Here is a 25,083-nt window from a genome sequence, read left to right as displayed (position 1 = left end):
TACCCCTCTCAACCTCAGTCCACTCCTGGCCAAATCTGACTTAATATTATGGCTTAAGCATTACTCACTCAGAAATATTTTCTCAGCACCTCCACCCCATCCTATTCCTGCCTTCTACATAAGATTTTCTATCATATGCTTTTACAGTATTTCTACTTCTCTTGGGCAGCTTTAATTACACTTTTAATTAGCTACCTGGTGTCTGTATTTCCTACTAGACTGAAAACTTTGTTAAGGCCTGGATCATGGCTGACATGTATTTAGTGCCCTATCCTTAGCGCCTAGCATAAAGTGTCCCTTGACATAGTAAGTGGTCAATAATGTTTTGTTGAAGAGTAAGTGACTTAATGAATGAGTTGACATGGACGCCAGAAAAACTCTTACTTCACTAAGGTTTGCCTTCTGTTCCTGGTCAATATTTGTAAAAATACATTTTCCTAATAATTTGTGCTAAATATTGGCATTGGCTTCATTTATGCCTAGGTCTCTCAGTGCTTTTACTTTTGTTCTTTTGAAACCCATTTTGTATTTGAAAGACAATTTCTACAAAATTATACATGTTAGTTGGTAGTATATAGAGTTGCCCTTATATTATAAGAAGGGTCACTATCTTAAAATAAGGGAAGGATAGAATTTCAGGATTGACCTAGTAAAGGCATTGGGCAAATATGGACCACTGCCCAAAATATGCCAGACACCCACCTTTGTGAATAAAGGAACATGGTAGTCTATAGCTCTGTAAAAGAAGACAATTCATACAGACCAAACAGACACATGGGGAAAAAATGCTCATCTCCACTCGCCATCCAGATAAATGCCAAATCAAAACCACAATGAGATACCATCTCACACATTGTAGAATGGCAATCATTAAGAAGTCAGGAACACCAGGGTGCTGGGGAGAGGATGTGGGAGAGTAGAAATAGGAACCTTTTACACGTGGGTGGGATTGTAAACTGTTCAACATTATGGCGAAACAGTATGGCAATTTCTCAAGGATCTGAACTAAATGTTACCAATGGACCCCAGCCATCCACTACTGGGTATATACCCAAAGGGTTAATAAAATTTTCTACTTACAAAGACACATGCCCACACGTATGCTTTATTGCGCACTATTCACAATAGCCAAAGACTTGGAATCAACCAAATGTCATCTGTGACAGGACTGGCTTAAGAAAATGTGGCCACATATACACCATGGAATACTATGCGCATAAAAAAGGATGAGTTTGGCGTCCTTTGTAGGGCATGGATGCAGCCTGGAAACCATCATTCTTAGGCAACTATCACAAGCGAGAAAACAAACACCGGCTGTTCATCACTCATAGGTGGCGAACTGAACAATGAGCATCACTTGCGGCTCGGAAGGGGAACATCACACACTGCGGGCCTATCATGGGAGGGGGGAGGAGGGATGGGATTGCACTTGGGAGTTATACATGATATAAATGATGAATTGATGGGTTGCTGACGAAGTTGATGGGTGCAGCACACCCAACATGGCATAAGTATAATATGTAACAAACCGCATGTTATGACATGTACCCTAGAACTTAACAGTATATAAAAAAAAAAAAAGATAAGAAAGCCATAAAATTAAAAAGAAAAAAAAAAAAAGGAACATGGTAATGCCCATTTGTTTACTTATGACTACTATGGCTGCTTTTACATGAACACAGCATTGTTGAATGGCTGCTACAAATATTATACGGCCTGCAAAGCCTAAAATATTTACTATCTGGCTGTTTACAGAAAACAGTTTGCTGACACCTGATAGAAGTTTAAAGATTTGTTTTAGGTAGCCTTCTAATAATCCCTATATTCATATCATTTAAATAGTTTTCCACCTGCCTTCAGAAAAGACTGGCTCTATGTGATGTAAAAAATACCAGCACTTGCTACTCAGCTTTAAAATAGTTGAATAAAGGTGTTACCAACAGGGAGGGACAAACTGGGATTTTACACAATCTTCCACACAGCTTAGAATTAGTAGGCAGTGCAAATGGTGTGATAAAACTAAATGGGGATGCTGAAAATCAAATTTAAGATTTTCAGGTAGGCTGTAAACAGTTCCATTAAATACCCCAGATGGGTTCTCTTGTTTGGAGTGAAATGAAATATGTATTCTTTCAAGTGATTTGCCAAAATTATTTCCAGTCTTTTCTTCGCTCAGAATATATAGTCTATAATAAAGAACACCCAAGATAGTATAACTCAGGCATATTATTGAACAAATTTTTTATCACTGATAATAGTGATTAGGAGCCCTTTTCATCCTTCCTGAACTTATACCTTTTGAGTACAATGGAAGGGGAGGGGATATGGAAGGGAAGAGGATATCTTATTCATTCACATTTAAAAGTTGTTCTAAATGCTATCAGTTTTCAGGCAGATCAGGCTCAAGGTTGTTTGAAAGACAATCTAGTGTCTTTTTTGTCTGAAAATGATGCCTACTATTGCTTTAGAGAAACTCATAGCTCCTTCTCAGTGTTTCCTTTTTTAAGAACTCTTTGTTTACCACAAGGTTGTAAATATATTCTGATCTCATTAATTTATAAATTTATTACATAAATTTGACCTTTTACATTTGTATCTGAACTAATCTTGGAATTAGTTTTTGGATGTGATGTGAAGAGTGAGTCAAGAGTTACATTTTCTCTAAGCATTTCTGTATGACCTGGTACAATTTATTGAAAAGATCTTACTTTCCTCACAGGCAGTGTTACGTTTGTCATAGGCCAAGTGGTAACATGCACTCAAGTATGTTTTTAAACTCTCTAGCCCATGGCAGGCAAACTTTCTGAAGGAACATATATTAAATATTTCAAGCAGTGTGCATCATATGTTCTCTGTCACAATTACTCAACTTATCCATTGTAATGAAAAAGCAACCACAGACAATATGTCAATGAATGGTTATAGTTCCATTCCAATAAAACTTTATTTACAAAAGCAGAATCCAGATCACAGGTCATGGTTTGCCAACTATTGCTCTAGTCACCTCCATTTGTGTATTTGTCTATCTTTTCATAATATCAACTTGTATCAGTCACTGGCACTTCTTGATGTTTAGATGTGCAGTGTTTCTAATCTGATTCTTTGTCTTCAAATCATCTTGGCTACTCTTAGAGCATTCAATTCCATATACATTGTAGGATCAACCTATCAAATTGATCAATAGAACAATTTGAGGAAAAGTAATGCCTTTAATATATTATTTTCCATCCATGTTGATAATATAGTTTAAGGTCTTACATTTATTTCTAATGTTTCCAAAACATTTTGTAATTTTGGACTACATATCTTAAATTTCGTGTATCATGTCATAGTAAAGGTATCTTTTCTTAATCACATTTTCTAACTGTCAGTATATAAAAGTAAAATGGATCTTTATATTGGCTGAATTCAGAATCTTTGCTATATCACTTATTCATTCCAATAACTTATTTTTATTTTTATTCATAAAAATGTGATCTGCAGAGGAAATGATAACTCCTGGAATAGAGATCTTCATGATTGCTCTACTTTCCCCACTTCCTCCCCAGTTTAAGAGCATACAGCATCATATGAGAACAGCTCAGGAGCATGACAAACAGGACCCTGTGGTGCTCTCTTGCTGTTGTTTCTATGCAATGCAAACCAAAATGAAGACTGATAGTAAAACTCCTGAGTGTTGTACATTTTTATCAAAGCTAAAGGATCAGTTAGAAATGCTTATGAAACAGCTGGGTGATAACGAAGCTATTAAGCAAGAAAATACTTGGTCCTGCCCATTTGGAGAATTGTACTTAGAAAATGTTTTTATATTCAGACAATGAAGATCATGCTGGGTGATTTCACAAGATGATCAAGCCCTGTTTATACTCCACAGTTTTAAATAGATGTCATAATAATATTTGGACAACTCATTGATGAAAATGTGAAACACAGAAAGTATGTAAGGTAAAAGGCAAAATATACTCATATTGGTTTAAAGAATAGGGAGCTGCCTCAACTAGTATCTGTTGGAATTGAAGAAGACAACAATATTGCAGAAAATGAAGATGCTGAAGCAACCTATCTGTCCACCGAGCCATGTCAGCCACCATCTTCAACTTATGACCCAAGCCACATGCCACAAAGAAGCTATATTAGAATACAGATTCCTCCCAGTGCACACACTCCAGCTAATACATCAGTAGAAGCACATCACAATACAGTTGTAACAAATCTAATCTACTCCAAAGACAATTCAGCAATTGAGCCCACATTTTTAGTAGTTTCCCAAAGGGATATCCATCTAACACGAGAGGACTTTGTTAGTGATCAGAAATACAGCAATTAGGCTGGCAGTGCCTTGTCATATGAAGGTGTCATTTGTTCTGTGAATAAAAACTTCTGGAAATACATAAACAAGTATAAAAATAGAGATTTAAAAAAGTGTTCTTACTTTCTAACATATGCATTTAAGGTATAAAATTTCCTGTAGACATTATTTTACCTGAACCTCACAAGTTTCACATGGCATATTGCAAATAATGAATTAGCACAGTTTTTATTCACTTGAAAATGTCTTTATTTAGCTTTTCTTATGACAAGTATTTTTTTCTGGGTTATTTTATTTGTCTTCACCTCTTTAGATATATCATTCCATTTTCTTCTGGCCACAGTCATTTTTGTTTAAAAGTCCACTGTCAGTGTTGTTTCTCCTTTGAAGGTAAAATCACCTTAATCCAGTCAGAGATTGAGTTGATTAAAGACTGTGCTTCAGTTCTGTTGTTGTTTATTTTATAAGGCTTCTATATTTTTGTTTGTTCTTACTTATAGAATGTGACCCTTTCCTTTCTTATCTTTATTTTCTTTCTTCCTTCCAATTGTTTATCTTTTAGAAGCTTTTGAATGATATTATTATGTGTGATTTTAATTTTATTTATCTTTTTATGCAGGACATAGAGCTTCTTTCATCTGTGGCTTAATGTTTTTTAGCTTGGAAAAGTTGTGGTCACTATATTTTCAAATATTGTTTTGATTTTTCTGAATACAAATTACACACATGGTAAAAATAATTTTGTTTTACTTGGTTCTGATGCACAGTTCTGTATTTGTACCCTTTTACTCCCCTTGATTTAGTTTGGATTTTTCCAACTGCTATCTAATTAGAATGCTGTTAAACACTTTATTGATTTCTTAACTTCATTTATGATGTTTTTCAGTTCTAATATTCCTATTTAATTCTTCTTTGTGGATTATACATTTCAGGTATAACTTTCCACCTTGTCTTCTATTTTTATAATGCTTGAATCATACTTTTCACTGTACCTTTATCATTTTAGCCATTAATATATTGATATCACATTTGCATAGTGTCTAATATCCTAGTATCTGAATAGCCTATAGATCGATTTCAGTTTTACGTTCTTTGGTTTTTTTCATCTTGATTTTCATCTATTTGGTCTGCTCTCTTAGCACAGCTTGTGTGTTTTAAAATAAAATTTCAGACATCGTGCATTAAAAAAAAGCAATTTAGCCTTTGAATGATGCCAATCTTATTTAGAGGAGATTTAGGTTTCTTTGGAAAACAGTTACATTGATTTAAAAAAATCACCTTAATTCAGTCAGAGATTGAGTTGATTAAAGACTATGCTTCAGTTTGGTTGTCGTTTATTTTTTAAGGCTTCTCTATTTTTGTTTTTTCTTACTTACAGAGTGTGGTCCTTAGAGTACCAATCAATTGAAAGTCTAGGTTTGATTACCAGTGCCTATTTTCTTTGAAAGGCAATAAGCTCCAATTTTTGTCTCTTCATCCATTTGGGACTACTGAAGTCCCTGATTTATTTTTTAGACTTTTATACATCAATTTCTGCTTAAGTTCTTAACATCTGGTGCACACTTTAGGGATCAGTAGAATGCTTTGAGGGAAAACAAAATGCACAAAATATCAGACTTATACTTCTACAGATTACTTTCTGTTGGATCTTTACTTTTAATGTGATGGCTGCCTTGGTAACCCTAAACTTCAATTTTTGCCTACTCAGCCTTATGAGACTGCAGAAATCACTGAGCCACTGTTTTTCTGCTTGGTTGAAAATGCTTGGATGGGAAAGTGTCAGACAATTTGGGACTTGCCATGATGTATTTCCCTTCTTCCTGGGGTCCTGGCCACTTAAATATCATTGTTTCTTTTCACTGCCTTGAAACAGCTTATATGTTGTTTGTTGTTGTTGGTTGTGATGTTGTGAGGGTTGTATGCATGTTTTCTAGATTTCAAATTTTTTTCTTGGTGGAAGCATTGACCTAATATAAGCTAGTGTTTTATAGCTGTACCTACTCAAACAAAATAGATAAAACCCCTATCCTACTGGTCCCAAAATGTATTCCTAAGTTTTAGGGCTTCATTTTTCCCATAATTTTGGGGGTGTCCATGGGTTATCCAAATTGTCAGTCTTAGTTACTGTCATATCAGATAAAGAAGGAAATCCTTCAGATAACTGTGAAGATAATTCTTGTTATCATGCTTACAGAATTGTATTTGAAGTTCTGAGTTCAATGCTATATGTTCTTTACCATACGCCCTAACACCGGTAATAAACAAAATATACTTCATTTTTATTGGCTAAATAAAATGTGCAAAATTCTATTTCTAGTATACTAGTTAAAATAATGTAACAAACTCTAAGAAATAGAATATCAAAAAGAAAAAGAAAGAATAAGAATGCCATATGTTAGTGTAGCATTCGTGCTTTCCTCAGTACTAATATAGGAGGGATTGGTCAAGGAAGCTTAGAGGACATCTGAGGATTAGCCCTAAGTCTTCTCTGAAAGTGTTTCTGGAAATAAATTCTTAGTTTGTGCAGGGACAATCTTGTGATGGATCATCCACTTCCCATTGATGTAGTCTATTCTACTTCCTCAAATCTCTAGTTATTAGAAAAGTATTGAGTTTAAATTAAACCAAAAATTTTCACTTTGGTCTGAGAACTGTCCCTTGAGACTACATGGATCAGGTCTAAATGTTCTTTATCTGATATTCTGTAGATATTTTAAGACGGCTATCACATTCCCTATATGTTTATCTCCACAAGACACACAGTTCTGATTTCAGAACTGGCACAGTGTCAGGCTTTTCATTCTCAGGTTTATTCTCTTCTGGAAATGTTTCAGCTTAAATGTGCCCTTCTTGTAACTGCGTCCAGAATTGTACTTTATATTCAGGTATAGAAGGAACAGCCCAGAGTGCCACACTCCCCACATTTTTTAAGGAATATTCTCTATATGATGCTATTCATTAAAATTAGGTTGTAATTAGCATCTGGCTAGTACATTACTATCACATCCTGTGTTTCCTACCAGCTTAAGAAAATTAAACAGATGTTTCTATTAAAATACTATGTCCTTATACTGTCCCTTCATATTTTTAAAATCACATTATCCCTATTAAATGTCACCTTCCAATAATTAGTTTATTGTTCCTGTCCACTAGGGTATTTTCAGGGCTTCAGTTTCTCATAAACATTTTAAATAGCCAAGAAATCTCATTACCTTTTTTAAACCTCCTAATAAACACGTTTTTGTCATTGGTATCACTGCAAGTTGCTATGTGATGTTCATGCAAATGATTGAAAAGTGATCTTTGCTTTTGCTCTTCCTGTCTCCCTTTGGAACTCAGTTTTTTGTTGTTACTGGGTTTTTTTTTTTTTTTTTTTTTTTTTTACAAACTTAATAAAATGACTGGTTGTAATAACTTCATATATACATAAAATAAACCTATTTTAGAATTTTGCACTTTTGCTAAAATGAAAATAAACTCATATTTTTATAATATCCATAATTCATATGATTCATTGAAGTTATTAGTGTTAGTTTCAACATCTATAATACAAACATGCTAATCATTGTATTAGGACATTTATGTGATAGAAAAATAAACTTGTTTTATTTAAGTCATTATTATTTTTAGTCTTTATTATTCACAGCGAAACCTAATCGGTTGGCAGGTATAGGAGTTGGTAGGCAGAATAATGACCTTCCAAAGGTATCCACACTCTAATCCCCAGAACCTGTGAATTATGTTACCCTACATGGCAAAAGAAAATTAAGATTGCACATGCAATAAACATTTCTAATGGGCTCAACTTGAGATGGGCAGATTACACTGAATTACCAGGTGGGTCCAATATGATCACATAAATTTAAAAGTGGAAAAAGAGGAGGGCAGAAGAGTAGTTCAGAGAGATGTGACATAATGACTTAGCCAAACATTGCTGGCTTTGCATATGAAGGAAAGGCCATGAGCCAAGAAATAAGGGCTCTGTAGAAGCTGGAAAAGGAAAGAAAAAAACTTTCCCTTAGAGCCTCCTGAAAGGAACTCTGCCCAGCAAATAACTTGATTTTAGCCTGGCAAGATTTCTGTTGAACTTCTGACCTCTAATACTGTAAGATAATAAATTTGTGTGTGGATTGTGGGGGATGGCGAGGTTTAGCCAGTAAATTTATGGTACTCTGTATTGCCAAATAGAAAGTAAATATATGTTACTAAACAAAATAGCACAAAATCCAGTGTGAGTGTGTGATGAGAAATAACTGTAAACATGAACCCCAAATATGAAGAAGCCAAGTAGGCAAGCAACTTTCCTTGAATGGCACCTTTACAAACGTCAACAAAATGTTAATTATAGGTAAGACAAAAATGGGCTTGGTCCCTTCTGATAGTTCTTTAAGCTGTATACTAGATAATAAGAGCAGAAACTTTAATTCTGTTAGAATTTAATATGTATCCTGCACATTGTTTGACTGTCACTAATGCCTGACACATCCAAATAAAATATCAATTATATTACAAAAATCTTCACTGGGCATGGTAGATCATGTCTGTAATCCCAGCACTTTGGAAGGCTGAGACAGAAGGATTGCTTGAGCCCAGGAGTTTGAGACTAGTCTAGGCAACATAGTAAGACCTTGCCTCATAAAAAAATTTTTTTTAATGACAAAAGTCTTAAAAAATTAATATAAGCCTTACTGAAGACTTCTTTTAAATTTTTACTTAATTTTTTAAAAAGGCAGTGAAGTAGATGCCTAACATCATATGCTACACTTCATACTCCTCCTCCTTCTCTTGCCATGCTGCTCAGACCCAGGCTACCAAAGGCTAAATTGATCCTCCTTTTTCAGTCCCTGCAGAGAAACCTTGTTGATTTTCCATTTTCGCTTACTGATTGTATTAGTCTGTTCTCATGCTGCTAATAAAGACATATCTGAGACTGAGTAACATATAAAGAAAAGAGGTTTAATTGACTCACATTTCAGCATGGGTAGGGAGTCCTCAGGAAGCTTACAATCATGGCAGGAGGCAAAAGGGATGCAAAGCACCTTCTTCACAAGGAGGCAAGAAAGAGAATTGCTGAGCAAAGGGGGAAAGCCCCTTATGAAACCATCAGATCTTGTGAGAACTCACTGTCACAAGAACAGCATGAGGATAACTGCCCCATGATTCAATTACCTCTCACCAGCCCTCACCCCAACACATACGGATTATGTGAACTACCATTCAAGATGAGATTTGGGTGGTGACACAGGAAAACCAAATCATTCTTCCCCAGCCCCTCCCAAATCTCATGTCCTCACATTTCAAAACACAATCATGCCCTTCTAGCAGTCCCTCAAAGCCTTAACTCATTCCAGCATTAACCCAAAAGTCCAAGTCCAAAGATACATCTGAGACAAGACAAGTCCCTTCCACCTATGAGCCTATAAAATGAAAAGAAAGTTAGTTACTTCCTACATACAATGGGGGTACAGGCACTGGGCAAAGATATCCATTCCAAATGGGAGTAATTGGCCAAAACAAAGGGGCTACAGGTACCATGCAAATCTAAAATCCAACAGTGCAGTCATTAAACCTTAAAGTTCCAGAATGATCCCCTTTGACTCCATGTCTCACATCCAGATGAGGCTGATGCAAGAGGTATTCCTATGGTTTTGAGCAGCTCCACCCCTGTGCTTTTGCAGGGTACATACCCTCTCCTGGCTGGTGTCACAGACTGGCATTGAGTCTTTGGCTTTTACAGGTGCATGGTGCAAACTGTTGGTGGATCTACCATTCTGAGGCCTGGAGCATGGTGGCCCTCTCCTCACAGCTTCATTATTCAGTACCTCAGTGGGGACCCAGTGTGGGGGTTCTGATCCCACATTTCCTTTCTGTATTGATCTAGCAGAGATTCTCCATGAGGGCTCCATTTCAGCGCACACTTCTGCCTGGACATCCATGCATTTCCATACATCCTCTGAAATCTAGACAGAGGTTCCCAAATCTCAATTCTTGACCTCTGTGTACCCTCGGGCCCAACACCACATGCAAGCCACCAAGGTTTGGGACTTGCACCCTCTGAAGCAACAGCCTGAGCTGTATGTTGGCCCTTTTTAGCCACAGCTGAGATGCAGGGCACAAAACAGCAAGGCCCTGCACTTGATGCACAAAACCATTTTTTCCTCCTAGGTCTCTAGGCCTATAAGGGGAGGGGCTGCCGCAGAGGTCTCAGACATGTCCAGAGACATTTTTTCCATTATCTTGGTGATTAACATTTGACTCCTCATTACTTATGCAAGTTTCTGCAGTGGGCTTGAATTTCTCCCCAGATAATAGGTTTTTCTTTTCTATTGCATCATCAGGCTGCAAATTTTCCCAACTTTTATGCTCTGTTTCCTCTTGAATGATTTGCCACTTAGAAATTTCTTCTGCCAGATACACTAAATTACCTCTCTCAAGTTCAAAATTCCACAGATCTCTAGGGCAAGGTAAAATGCCACCAGTCTCTTTGGTAAAGCATAACAAAAGTCATCTTTGCTCGCTTCCAAGAAGTTCTTCATGTACATCTTAGACCACCTCAGCCTGGACTTCATTGTCCACATCACTATCAGCATTTTGGTCAAAGCTGTTAAACAAGTTTAGGAAGTTCCAAATGTCCCCACATCTTCCTGTCTTCCTCTAAGCCCTCCAAACTGTTCCAACCTCTCTGCCTGTTACCCAGTTCTAAAGTTACTTCCACATTTTTGGGTATCTTTAAAGCAGCACTGTACTACCCAGTGCCAATTTACTGTATTAGTCTGTTCTCACCCTCCTAATAAATACATACCTGAGAATGGGTAAATTATAAAGGAAAGATATTTAATTGACTCACAGTTCCCCAGGCCTGGGGAGGCCTCAGGAAACTTACAATCATGGCAGAAGGCAAAGAGGAAGCAAGGCACCTTCTTCACGTCCGACAGGAAGAAGTACCGAGCAAAGTGGCAAAAACCCCTTATGAAACCATCAGATGTTCTGAGAACTCACTATCATGAGAACACCATGGGGGTAACTGCCCCCATGATTCAATTATCTCCCACTGGGTCCCTCTGACAACACGTGCGGACTATGGGAACTACAGTTCAAGATGAAATTTGGATGGGTACACAGCAAACCATACCACTGATTTTTCATTTTCTCTTCTTGCTCATTATGTATTGGCCTGAGAATGCTAGAACACCTTAAATGTGAGACAATAATAATGTAAGCTATTTCACTTATTTTTGTAAGGTTTTGCTAGAAACAAAATAATGTTGCTGATATCATGCAAAGTTGATAACGTAGTTAAGAGCAATCAGAAGTGTTTGTGTGCCTCATCTGCTACCCAGATGGTCAGATAAGTTCTAATTGCAGATCCTTACTGCTGATGATAGAAGTGAGAAAGAACACAGCGTGACTCTTAGAATTCAGGTTCAGTATACCACCTGACTTTGAGAAAAGGCAACTTTCTATTTGTAAACACAGAAAAGCCATTGACAGAGAATACATAAAATTTATTTTCAAGCAAATTCATTTAACCATTTTTACTCACTAAAATAATAATACATAAATATGAAATTTTAAAGGACTATTTAACATCTACAATTGAAAGGCCAATTTTAGCCTTTACTATAGAAAAATGCCATAAATTCCCATATTACTGCAAATGACTAGTTAAAATTAATTGATGATTTTTTAACATCTCAAGGAATTATAAATTTAAAGAGAAATGGGGGAAAATTACACTATCAAGAGCCATATCTAATTCTATAAATCTCTGAAGCCCATGTTTATTTATCAGAAAGCAATATCCCACATGGGCAAATAATCATTTTGACTTTCAGTAAGATGAATGTCCTAAATAGCCTTCTGATTTAAGAAGGGCTTTGCTTCACAACTTGAGATAAGAGAAAAAGAGACAATGCATGTATCTTTACTTATGAGTTTCTATAAAAATCATTATTCTTAATATCAGCACATAAACACTATACCTCTGGATTCAGTATCTTTGCAACCACAAGTCAGATCAATCTTTCAGCTTTAAACAAAATGTGAACATTTTTGAAAATGTATTATTGATACTGGAAACCACAAAGTAAACTAGTAGTGAGCTAGCCCACAGTTTTATCCAGTTTTGGAGTAATTATTAAATAGTTGCCAAATCAATTAACAGGTGTTACTAATCGGTCTAATGCAAAATTAGCTCCAAGAATATTAGCCCTTTGAAGATTTCTTAAAACACAGCTGCTATATTCTGATCTAGCTAATTTTATATCTAAAAATAAATTGTGTATGCCTTTAATATTTATTCATAATTAAAAGTAGAAAATATATAAAAGTAGTGGAAGACTTAAAATGATATTTAGTGTTGAATTTATAAATCTAATGTGAGTAATGTGAGTTTCAGAATATGACATGAATATTTCTTTTTGTCATTTTAGGACTCACAATATATTTTATAATAAGACATTTCTAACTTTAAAAAAAAAAAAATCAGAAAATGCCCAGGCATTTTCTTAGACATACTTTACCAGTATATTCTTATAGGTTGGTCCCAATGCTTAAAAAAATAATAGTTTCATGGAAAATACATGTAAACTGAGTTCCTAACTTGTGTCAATGATAAAAAGCTATCCGATGATGTATTTTAAAAGACAATTCTAACTTGATAACGTATGGTCGGTCAAGATATGGCCCAAAGTTTGGAATGTAGTAAAACCTAATAAATAATTTTTTTTTTTTTAATTTAGTATGTGAATTCGAATTGTTGCAGAATGTCAAAGTAGAACTCTTCCTGCTGTCTCGGAATTTCACCTGGAGCTACAGAGATCAAAGAGAGGATGTTAAATACCCATTAATTTGAAAGCGAGTTGCCAGGCCAGCTGTGCAGAACATGCTAAGGGATTGCCCCAAAAGACAGATAAGCATTTGTCTATGACCTGCCTCAAGCCAATACTAGGAGAAAAAAGAAGAGCAATAATGGAAAGACCATGAGGATAGGTTTCTGTGAGAAAAGCTGTAGATTTCTCCTTTCTTCTCCATACCTTGAGCCAAGTTAGGAGGCTATAAAAATTTTCTGACAGAGTGTGGGTGTGCTTCCTGCCAACAAGAAGACTAACCTGGAGCAAGCCGGTGGGCAGAGAACTTCAGAGAATTTGCCCTCCCTACAGTCAGGGGCATAGGATTTTGTGTTGACTTGCACTTGTAGAAGTCCGATGCCAGTGGGGCGCGGTGGCTCATGCCTGTAATCCCAGCACTTTGGGAGGTCGAGGCAGGAGGGTCACGAGGTCAGGAGACAGAGACCATCCTGGCTAACACCGTGAAACCCCGTCTCTACTAAAAAAAAAAATCCGAAAATTAGCCAGGCTTGATGGCGGTGCCTGTAGTCCCAGCTACTTGGGAAGCTGAGGCAGGAGAATGGCGTGAACCCGGGAGGCGGAGCTTGCAGTGATCCGAGATTGCTCCACTGCACTCCAACCTGGGCGACAGAGCGAGACTCTGTCCAAAAAAAAAAAAAAAAAAAAAAAAAGTCCCATGCCAATAGGCTGAGCTGCCTGTAGTGGACCTTATAGAAAGAAGAGCCAAGAGGCTTTTGATGAAAGTGAATTCTATTTCTGCTCATCCCAAACCAAGGGTACTATTTCCAGAGGTCTCTTGGAACTCTAGAAGCTATCTGGCCTTCGATTGTTTGGAAAATGATCACACCCCAAAGGGCTTCCTGGTGAGGAAAGATGAACCTGGTTGAAAGAGGCTGGTCTGTACTGTCGGATGCAGAAGGAAAGGCAAAGGATGGAATGAGCAAAACTTTTAAACTGGCAGTGGGAGACTGTATTATCACCATAGGCAAGAGTGATGAGTAAGGTCTGAAGCAGGAGGTGCAGTTGGATTTCTGAGGAGCCCATCGTACTCCAAGGAGCGGAAGAATTGGTCCTGTGGCGTCAGTTACACCATTTCAGATTATAACATTCCAGTCTAACATCCCATTTGATTCTTTTTTCTCTTTCCCTGTTTCAACCTTGAAGAGCTGGAGACAGCAGAGAGAGTGGAGGAGTGGGAGGAACAGAAGATGAGTAAAGTAGATAAATAGGAAAGAAAGAAACCCTACCTCTTTCTCCAGTGCAGATTTCTGAGACTGATCAGCCTCTATGTGGGGCTACAAAAATTGTAGCCTTTAATAGTTGAATATGAAACTATTTATTAAACGTCAAGGTGAAGATAAAAGATATGGGACTCTCATAAGCTTTAATGCAGAGAGAGGGATGAATTGACAAAGTGGTTTTAATAGGATAGCAGGGAAGGGGATGGAAACAACTGTTTTCTATTTGTACTGGCTCCCTTATTAAAGTCACTGCATTACACTCCTCAGAATTAGGGATATTTGGAGTGAAAGTAATAACTCCAATTCAGTTTTATTTCTTCAAATGTGAATTTGTATGTTAGTTTGTGTTCCTCCAAAACAGGCTGAGACAAAGATTAAGATGTAATTTATTTTGGGTGTGATTCTCAAAAACAGCAGCAGAGGATTGCGGAATGAAGGCAACTAACAAAGCACTCACTTTAAAGCAAGTGGTATGGTTGGTTAGTAGAGCTCAACACCACTGGAAGAACTCTGGAAGTCAGGATAGGGCACATGCTTCAGAGTTATCCCAATGAAGACATAAGGGAACTGTGATGTTCCTAAATCAACTGCTGTTAGTCTTTGTTAGAGATCTACACTTGGAGAGGCATTCATTCTCTGGCACTTCTAGACTGCAATATAGATGGCAAGAAGACATTGCCGGCCAGGATAGCTCTCAGGCAAAATATATGCATGCTGGCAAGAGCTACAGTGCAATAGGGCAAGAAAATGTAAACAGGGAACTGACAAAATCAAGTATGTACCACGGATCATATATTAAGACGGGAGAGTAAAACAAAGATAGCTCCATCTTTTCTATTGGGGAATTTTAAGAATAAATTTAAGTTCTCTCTTGGGAAGCTTCATGTGTAATGTGTCTGAAGCAAAGAATATTGAACAAGTCCTATATGTTTCTATCAGAGCTATTGCATATAATTATGAAAAGAACTTTTATTTGTATTGGAGGTCAGATTTTTTAAGTTTTAAAATTTAGAAATGTTTTAAAGGAAAAAGCCCCACTTTNGCAAAATATATGCATGCTGGCAAGAGCTGCAGTGCAATAGGGCAAGAAAATGTAAACAGGGAACTGACAAAATCAAGTATGTACCACGGATCATATATTAAGACGGGAGAGTAAAACAAAGATAGCTCCATCTTTTCTATTGGGGAATTTTAAGAATAAATTTAAGTTCTCTCTTGGGAAGCTTCATGTGTAATGTGTCTGAAGCAAAGAATATTGAACAAGTCCTATATGTTTCTATCAGAGCTATTGCATATAATTATGAAAAGAACTTTTTATTTGTATTGGAGGTCAGATTTTTTAAGTTTTAAAATTTAGAAATGTTTTAAAGGAAAAAGCCCCACTTTGAATAAGAATAGAATTTTCTCTGATAGGTAAAAACTAGTAGGAGTTAACTCAGGCCTTTCCAATTGTTGTATATGTAATAAAAATGAATTAAGCTAATGCACTTTGCAAAGTTTAAACATTATATAATGCTCACTGACACAGTTTTTAAACAATTATTTACATAACGACTACTTAAGATAATCTATGGAATAATTTTATATTCAAGAAATTAACATATTTAGGAAGCATATTAACATTCAGTAATTGTTTATTAATTTCTATCAGGTGTTCTTATATACCAGACACAAGCCATACAGCAGGGCACAAGGCAGGAACCAGGATTCTTGCTCTCTACTGGGGAAGTTCAGTATAAAAGGGAAGAAAATAAATGACCTAATTTCACACAGTCATGTAATAAATATATAATTACAAACTGAAAATGCTACAGAGGAAAAATGGAGAACACTTGGGAAGTTTAAGTTTTCTGATGGATTTTAATTTTCATATAACTTTCTCTTTTTTTGAATTCTCCCACATATCATGTTAATATGACAAAACTGACACATACTCAAGCTCATGGCTGAAAGTATATTTAAAAAGTCAAATACATAGAAACAGAGAGTAGAATTTTGGTTACTAGGCACAAGGAGGGGAAGGAAATGGGGTGATAAAGGTCAAAGGGTACAAACATGCAATTTGTGGACTCTGAGGACTGTAGTTAACAATATTGCTTAACGAAAATTTGCCAAGAAAGTAGATTTTAGGGGCTTTTACCATAAAATAGGTAACTATGGTAAATAAATGTTAATTTGCTTGACTGTAGCAATTATTTCACTATATATATCAAAACCTCATGTTATATACCCCAAGTATAGATGATACAATTAAAAACAGCACATGTTAACAGAATTGAGTAGTGTAAAAAATCAAATTACCTTTTAGAAAGAACACTTGCACAGCATTCAGAATGAGTAATTTTTTTTTTTTTTTTTTTTTTTTTTTAATAGCAACAACGCAAATGCCGGAGAAGATGTAGAGAAACTGGACCACTCATGCATTGTTGGTGGGAATGCGAAATGGTCCAGCCATTCTGGAAAAGTAGTTTGCTTGTTTCTTAGAGAAAACTCAACATGCAACTACTATATGACTCAACAATTATACTCTAGGGTATGTAACCCAGGGAAATAAAAACTTATATCCTCACAAAAACTTGTAGATTTACTAGTCATGTCTAAAACTGGCAACAACCCAGATGTTTTTCAGAGTGAATGGTTAAACAAATATGGTCCTACCATATCACGAAATACTACTCTGCAATAAGAAAGAACAAACAATACACCCAGGAATCTCCAGAGAATTACATAAGTTGAAAAAGCCAATCCCAAAAGGTTGCTTACTCTATGATTTCATTTATATGATACTCTTTAAAATGCAAAGTTATAAAAATGGAAAATAGATTACTGGTTGTCTGGGGTTTCGGAAGGAATGGAGGTGGGAGAGAGGTGAGGGCGACTATAAAAGAGCAACATAAGGAATCCTTGTGATGATGGAAACGTTTTGTATCTTGACTGTGCCATTATCAATGTCCCGGTTGTGATATTTTACTATAGTATTGCAAAATGTTATCATTGAGGAAAACTAGGTAAAGGGTACAGGGGGTCACACTGTTTTATTTCTTACAAGGGCATGTGAATTTTCAATTATCTCAAAGTAAAAGTTTCAATTAAATAGATAGCATCTTTTAAATGCAAGAATCGGAGGTTATTTTGTGTACTGGTGGCAGGCAGAAGTTTCTTTTTTCTTAATATAGTTTATAAAGGAAAAAGATACACTAAATATCAAAATTAATACCTTTGTTGATCAAAATATACCCTTAAGAAAGTGAATAGGCAAGGCACAATTTGTAGAAAACAAATCAACAAAACATATATTGAACAAAACATACATCCACAATCTATGTCTATACCTATACTTCATTTTTTGTTTTCATAAATAAAATAAAACAATAAAAGATGGGCGAAATACCCGGACAGAAGCTTTATTAAAATTTATGAATGCCCAAAAAATACCTAAGAGTCTTTATCCTCATCATTTATTGAATAAATACAAATGGAAATCAAAGTCAAATACCACCAAATACTTACTAGGATAGATAAAATCTAAAAACTGAAAACATTGAATATTGGCCAGCTTGTGGCATAACTAGAGCTCTCATATATTGCTGGTGGGAATATCAAAGTCTACCGCTTGTCAAAATCTTTGAAAGGTCTGAGATCTTACTTTACTTACAAATAACAAAGTAGTTCATGGATGCTGGTAGGAGATAGTAGACTCTGGGTCATAGAACAATAATGTGTTTTTACTCACAGCAATCGCAGTAGCTGGAGTGGCAACATTTTCCCATGGCTTCTCAGAAGGTGATGTGAACAGGACTAAATGATACGTGCACAGACAATGAGTTGCATATGGGATAGGAACCTTGAGCTTAGGGAACTTGGATCTTTTATAATTGACAGTAAGCTTGCTCTTTGCTCTGGAGAAAAATATTATCTCTATGTTCCAAGGCTGTGTGCTATACAAACATCTTGTAAAAATAGCCTAGATCAAAGAGCAGTTAATGCCTCACTTGCTGTATTTGTGCAGAAATCCAAGAGACCCACAGACATTTGTCTGTCAACATCACAACTAGCTTTGGTATACTCATAAAATGGAAACTTTTGTTTTGTTTTGTTTGAGACGGAGTCTCGCTCTGTCGCGGGGTTGGAGTGCAGTGGTGTGATCTCAGCTTACTGCGATCTCTGCCTCCTGGTTCAAGTGATTCCCCTGACTCACTTTCCCAGTAGCTGGGACTACAGGCACATACCACCACACCCAGCTAATTTTTTGTATTTTAGTAAAAACGGGGTTTTGCCATGTTGGCCAGGATGGTCCTGATCTCCTGACCTCATCATCCACCTGACTCGGCCTCCCAAAGTGCTGGGATTACAAGCTTGAGCCACCGCGCTGGCTGGAAAAGTTTCTTAGCAATAAGAAAAGGTAGTACCTGCTGATACGAGCAATGACATTAATGAGTCTTGACAGTATTACCTTTAGGGAATCATGCCATACATCCAAAAAATTTATATCTGTAATTCAGTTTTAATGATAAGCTAAAACAGGCAATACTAATCTATGCTGGAAAAAAATCAGAACCATCCATTTTCTCTGAGTATGAGTGTAGGAATTTATTGGGAAAGGAAGGGAACAGTTTTGGAGGTGATCTTGATGTTCTCTATCTTCAGAAAGATTGGCTAAACTCAGAAAATACGTACCTATGCATTTCAATCTATTTTGCTTTGAATAAAAATACTACGAACAAATGAAGTGTCTATTTAATGACATAAATGTTAAGTATTTATGAGAAAATGTAGTGTTGTTTTCAATTTACTTTCAACTGCATTTTAAAAGCTGATGAGTAAATATATAGAAAATGAATACTTTGCTTGGTATAAGATAAAGTAAGTCACATAGAATCCAGGTGGTGGGTATAAGGTATTTATAAAGTTCTTTCCATTTTCTTTTGTTTTAAATATTTTACAATGTTGGAAAGAATTCTGCCAATAAACAAAAAATGAAGCTAGAAGCCTTCATACAGATTAGTGAAAGTATACATAATTATAAAGTAAATCTTTTGAAAATTATTAATTTTATACCAGTATCGGGGAGGTGAGTAACCTTATCTCTTTCTCACATCCTCTAACCTCAAAACCATAATTTTTAGAGAGCTTAAGTATCCTCTTTCCAGAGCGACTTAGTTTGCTCACTGTTTTACTGCCATTGATTTGTATTTCACGACAGCTTGGATCCTCAGTGTGTAATATGATTCTCAGTTTATAGTATTTTCTTAATAAACTTTGTATTTAAAATGGAATTTAAACAGCCATTCACTTTCATTAATTGCTCACATATTCTCTACCTTCACTTTCTGTACACACTCATATTGTATGCAGTATATTCTCCACATAGAAGTATTGGCCAGAAAACTTTTGTACATTTCAGCAAAATGTGCTTAGAAGGGTTACAAAATAACCCCGATGAAAAAAACGATAACTTTAGTTAAAAGGTGGGGTCATCTTTCTCTTAATAAGATAATTAAGTTTTGTTTTACAATCACTAGGGGGCAGTCAATAAGACAATTATGTAAATTGGGTCATTTTTAATTTTGAAATTTTGTGTGGTAGATTAACTGTCTAAGTAGAATGCTAAGCAAAAATAAGTAATCAAAATTGTATTATTTAATTTAAACATGTATTTAATCAGTGTTTACTGAATAGTTACTACTATCTGAGGCAGTTTGTCAATTCTTAACTAATGTAAGTCTTACTTCATAATTATCTAACATGTGCTGTTGCTAAGATTAACATAACATTCATAATAGATTTTTTTAAATTTAAAACACAGAACTCAAGGAATAATGTGAGCTATTTTCCACTTGGACAATTAACGTACTAAGCTATGAACATTTAGGTCCTTTCTCTAACAATGTGCACTGCTCTTATTTTGTAACTCCTCTAAGCAAAAGGTTCATCTAATTCTGCCAGTTGGCAGTGTGAAACATATTTTCTGTGCCCAATAAATCTTAAATTACAAGTTATTATAGTGTTCTTCACGGTATTCTGCCTATAGTCTCATGGAATCCACAAGGCATTAACTAGCATTGTTTTCTATAAAAATGAAAATATGATTACATTTTTTGAAACAAAAATTCTACAGAGGATTTACTCATAATGTGAATTAATTTGTCTTGCTTTACTAAAAGCTGAATGTTATCAGAACCACGGCATGTGTGGGGGAAAAATGCCTCTCACTCCTCAACCTAATTCTCGGCAGGCCCCTCACTATTCAAAAGGCAATTTATGTTCACACACGGTTACGATAATAGAGTCATAATATGAAACCTTTAGTATCTTTATCTCTTTCTTTCTTTCTTTCTCTCTGTGTCTCTGTGACTGTCTCTGTCTCCCTTTCTCTCTCTCTTCAGAAATAGTTATTCTAGTTTGATTGGACACATCATACTCAAACCCATCCCAATAATCTTTAGTTACTACTTCAGGCTTCAGAACATCATTGTACAGCACTCAAAGTCCATGAATTTGGAAGATAAAACGAAATAGGCCGGGCGCGGTGGCTCAAGCCTGTAATCCTAGCACTTTGGGAGGCCGAGACGGGCGCATCACAAGGTCAGGAGATCGAGACCACCCTGGCTAATACGGTGAAACCCCATCTCTACTAAAGAATACAAAAAACTAGCCGGGCGACGAGGCGGGCGCCTGTAGTCCCAGCTACTTGGGAGGCTGAGGCAGGAGAATGGCATGAACCTGGGAGGCGGAGCTTGCAGTGAGCTGAGATCCGGCCACCGCAATCCAGCCTGGGCGGCAGAGCCAGAGTCCGTCTCAAAAAAAAAAAAAAAAAAAAAAAAAAAAAAAAAAAAAAAAAAAAAAATTTTTTTTTTTTTGCCAATCTAAAGTCTTCAGGCCTTCCAGTCTTGCATAAAAATAGGGTCTTCTACCCAGGCAATACCATTCTGGACATAGGAATTGGTGAAGATTTTATGACAAAGACACCAAAAGCAACTGCAACAAAAGCAAAAATTGACAAATGGGATCTAATCAAGCTAAAGAACTTCTTCACAGTATAGGAAATAACAAATGTGTGAACAGATAACTGACAGAATGGGAGAAAATTTTTTCAAATTATGCATATGACAAAGGTCTAATATTCAGCATCCATAGGGAATTTAAAGAAATGTACAAGAAAAAAAAAACCCTTCAAAAGTGGGCAAAGGACATGAACAGACACTTCTCAAAAGAAGACATGCAGGCAAACAACAATCATATGAAAAAAAGCTCAACGTCACTGATCATTAGAGAAATGCAAATCAAAACCACAATGAGATACCATCTCACACCAGTCAGACTGCCTATTATAAAAAGTCACAAAATAACAGATGCTGGCCAGATTGAGGAGAAAAAGCAACACTTATACACTGTTTGTGGGAGTGTAAATTAGTTCAGCCATTGTGAAAGACTGTATGGTGATTCCTCAAAGACCTAAAGATAGAAATACCATTTGACCCAGAAATCCCATTACTGGGTATATACCCAAAGGAATGTAAATCATTCTCTTGTAAAGACACATACATGTTTACATTCATTACAACACGATTCAAAATAGCAAAGACATGGAATCAACCTAAATGCTCATCAATGATAGACTGTATAAAGAAAATGTGGTATATTTACACCACAGAATACTATGCAAACATAAAAAAGAACAAGATCATGTCCTTTGCAGGGACATGGATGAAGCTGGAGGCCATTATTCTTAGCAAATTAACACAGGCACAGAAAATCAAATACCTCATGTTCTCACTGATAAGTGGGAGCTAAATTATGAGAACACATGGACACATAGAGGGGAACAACACACACTGAGGCCTACTTGAGGGTAGAGTGTCAGAGGAGAAAGAGGATCAGGAAAAATAACTAATGGGTATTAGGCTTAACACCTGGGTGATGAAATAATCTGTACAACAAACTCCCATGACACAAGTTTACCTGTGTAACAAAACTGCACATGTATCTCTGAAATTAAAACAAAAGTTAAAGAACAAAGAAAGGGAAGATTTCTTTCCCCTTCCTCCCAATGTAATGAAAATTCATATTTTTAATTTTTTTCATAACATAAAAAAATCAGAGTATTAACAAGCTTACAGAGTCATCAAAGTTATGCAATTTCCTGATTTTAGCTTTCAATTTCTCAGGAAAACGTTCTGATTTTGGAATCAGTATTTGGCGTTAAGTAAATACAATGTTTTGGTTCTGGTATAGCAGTTGTCCTGTGCCTAATTCTGTGTCAGGATCTTTTATAGTCAAAGGCTCAGGAAATTGGGTTATGGATGAATAATTTTTGAGAATATTAAGGACCATGGCAATTATCAAACAAATGATTGCAAGAGATAAAAACATGCAGTTTAACTCAATGACCAGGATATTTTGGGAGATAATGGAGCGTTTAGAGTTCTCAAAGTACTATTTTCCTTCATAATCTTCTTCAATTTACAATTGTTAAGAAGGTATTGTCAGCATTCTGTGTTGCCATGCTTACAGGGTGTTCACAGAAAACTGAGCTGCATCATTATCAAACTGTTGAATACATTTAATCGGAGGTAACCTATATTATCATTGTAAATCCTTGCAGTTCCAACATGCTTCAGTCCTGTGTACCCTTGAATTTAAAATAAAAGTTCAATAAAAATGAAGATAAATGAGATCTCCTTAGCACTTGTGTTGGTTAAACTAGTTAAGCTCCTACTTGTTAACATCTTACTTTTATTCTCCTTGCAAACTCCTTCTGTGACCCCTTAAAAAGACACTCAAGCAGTTTCATGTATTCAAGGATCTTGTGGTGATTGTCATTTATAAAAACATTAGAAATATTTTATGTTGAAATTTTATTTAGAATAACAAATATATGAAACATTAAAAAACAATTATGAATTCCTTGGAAAGTTTAAATCTTCATTCAGAATAATTGTATATGAAATCCCTTAAAAATTTTCTCAGGAGCCCTAGGCTTCTTCAAAGCAGCCTAAAAACCACTCCACGTCTCATAATAGAAAGTTCATAGGTCAAGAATTAGGGTTGATGAAGCGATACATTGCACAGTTGCTAAAAGTTCACAGATAATTTCAAGGCAGGATCCATACTTTTTTTCTCTTTGTAGGATTTATTCAATTCACCCATTCACTTACTTGTTTGGTTAACATTTTTTGAGCTTGCATTACATCCATCCTCTGTACTAGCATTTCTGTTTTTATTATGACCAGTGACAACTTAATGTCTCTTTCTCTAATGTTAGCCCAGAGCAAACTGAAGGACAAACAAAAATTGTCTTATTCTTTACTCACAAAATATAACTTCCAGATTTGTTTGAAAGAATGAAATAATGACATTCATTTGAATTATTGCAGTTGATCCAAAACACCGAGTGTTGGAACATGTCTTTCAAACTTGATAAGGTATTAGAAAAATAACAATTTCTAAAATTTTTCCAATCATCTAAATTCTAAACTCAAAACATGTGTCTCATCATAGAGTTTCTGACTCATGAACTATTGTTGATTCTGATTGATTTGAAGATAGATTTTCTAAGAGCACCATGAGTCCATTACATATGTACCCAGGCAGGGGATTTATTTGTGTAAGAAAAACCTTTGTTGATTTGATTTTAGTTAGTTCCACATGTATCAATAAATCCCTAGCACCAGATTGTTATTATTTTTCCTTACTTGTACCTGTAGGACACAATTCCTGGGGCTGCTCTATAAACATAATCTGCTTTTACTTCTATATTTCCTTTTAAAATTTTCTGTCTAGAATATATGATATAGGTGGAGATGTGTCTAAGGTGGGGAGGCAGTGTCCAGGAATGTCTTGAAATTCCTAAACCTCCAATGAAAACATTTTAAAAACCTCTTTCTAAGGATAACATATTGCATTATTTTACCTCCCACTACTTCAAAGAGTAAAGGGGCACTTATTTTCCTTGTTCTGGACTCATCTCTTCAAGGCATCAAGACTTTCCCCTTTGTTCTACTTATCTACAGTTGTGTGAATAGTTCCCTATTTACCAAATCCTTTCATTTAAAAGCTCAAGCTATTTATGAGTTCTTCTTATCCTTTCACATTGAATGATGAATATAATTATAAATATACTGAGATTTTAGTTTCTCCTCAACAAGAAATTTTCTTCATTCATCATATTATGTTATTATCATCTGGACCATTTCTGGTCCATCAATTTTTAAGATTTCTTAAAAGTTCCAGTGTTAACCAGGTGTAATTTTTCTTTCCTTGCTGAGTGTGTAACATTCCTTTGCAAACAGTAATGAAATCTTCAGACAGAACCTAGAGGAGCTGAACACCTTGGTGCTAGAGTCTAAAGGACACAAGTTGGCATCTTAGCTCCATCCCTTTATAACTGTATACATTTGGGCAAATTATTCGACTTTTCCAGGCCTCAATTTCCTCTCTCCTTTGCTTGAAGAAGAGATTAAATAAACTCAAGGCAGGATTTAACCCTCAGTCAGAGACAGACTCAGCTGAAGCTTTAGGAACTTAAATGTCAGGGCGCTTTACTCAGAAGTGCCCAACTCCTAGTGACAGGCCATTTTGTATTAGTAATCTCTCATGCCAAGTTGTGCTCAAGCGGCAGTGGGAAAGCTATTCTTTAATCCGTACATGCTTTTTTTTTTTTTTTTTTTTTTTTTTTTTTTTT

At 35.9% G+C, this 25,083-nt stretch overlaps 1 protein-coding gene across 1 annotated transcript in view; it reads left to right on the top strand.

Moving 5' to 3' along the window:
• Positions 1–3,488: 3,488 nt before the first annotated feature.
• The window catches only part of LOC108545006 (vacuolar protein sorting-associated protein VTA1 homolog), a 42,537-nt gene continuing 20,942 nt past the window's right edge, over positions 3,489–25,083 (top strand). Inside the window, 4 exon segments of the mRNA XM_017896415.1 lie at positions 3,489–3,758; positions 3,760–3,855; positions 3,857–4,202; positions 4,272–4,366. Coding sequence (XP_017751904.1) covers positions 3,489–3,758; positions 3,760–3,855; positions 3,857–4,202; positions 4,272–4,366 — 807 coding nt within the window.

The sequence above is a fragment of the Rhinopithecus bieti genome, unplaced genomic scaffold, assembly GCF_001698545.2.
Source record: "Rhinopithecus bieti isolate Rb0 unplaced genomic scaffold, ASM169854v2 scaffold_27185, whole genome shotgun sequence".
Lineage (NCBI taxonomy): Eukaryota > Metazoa > Chordata > Mammalia > Primates > Cercopithecidae > Rhinopithecus > Rhinopithecus bieti.
The sequence above is the reverse complement of the archived record's forward strand: the minus strand, read 5'-3'. Positions and strand labels throughout refer to the sequence as shown.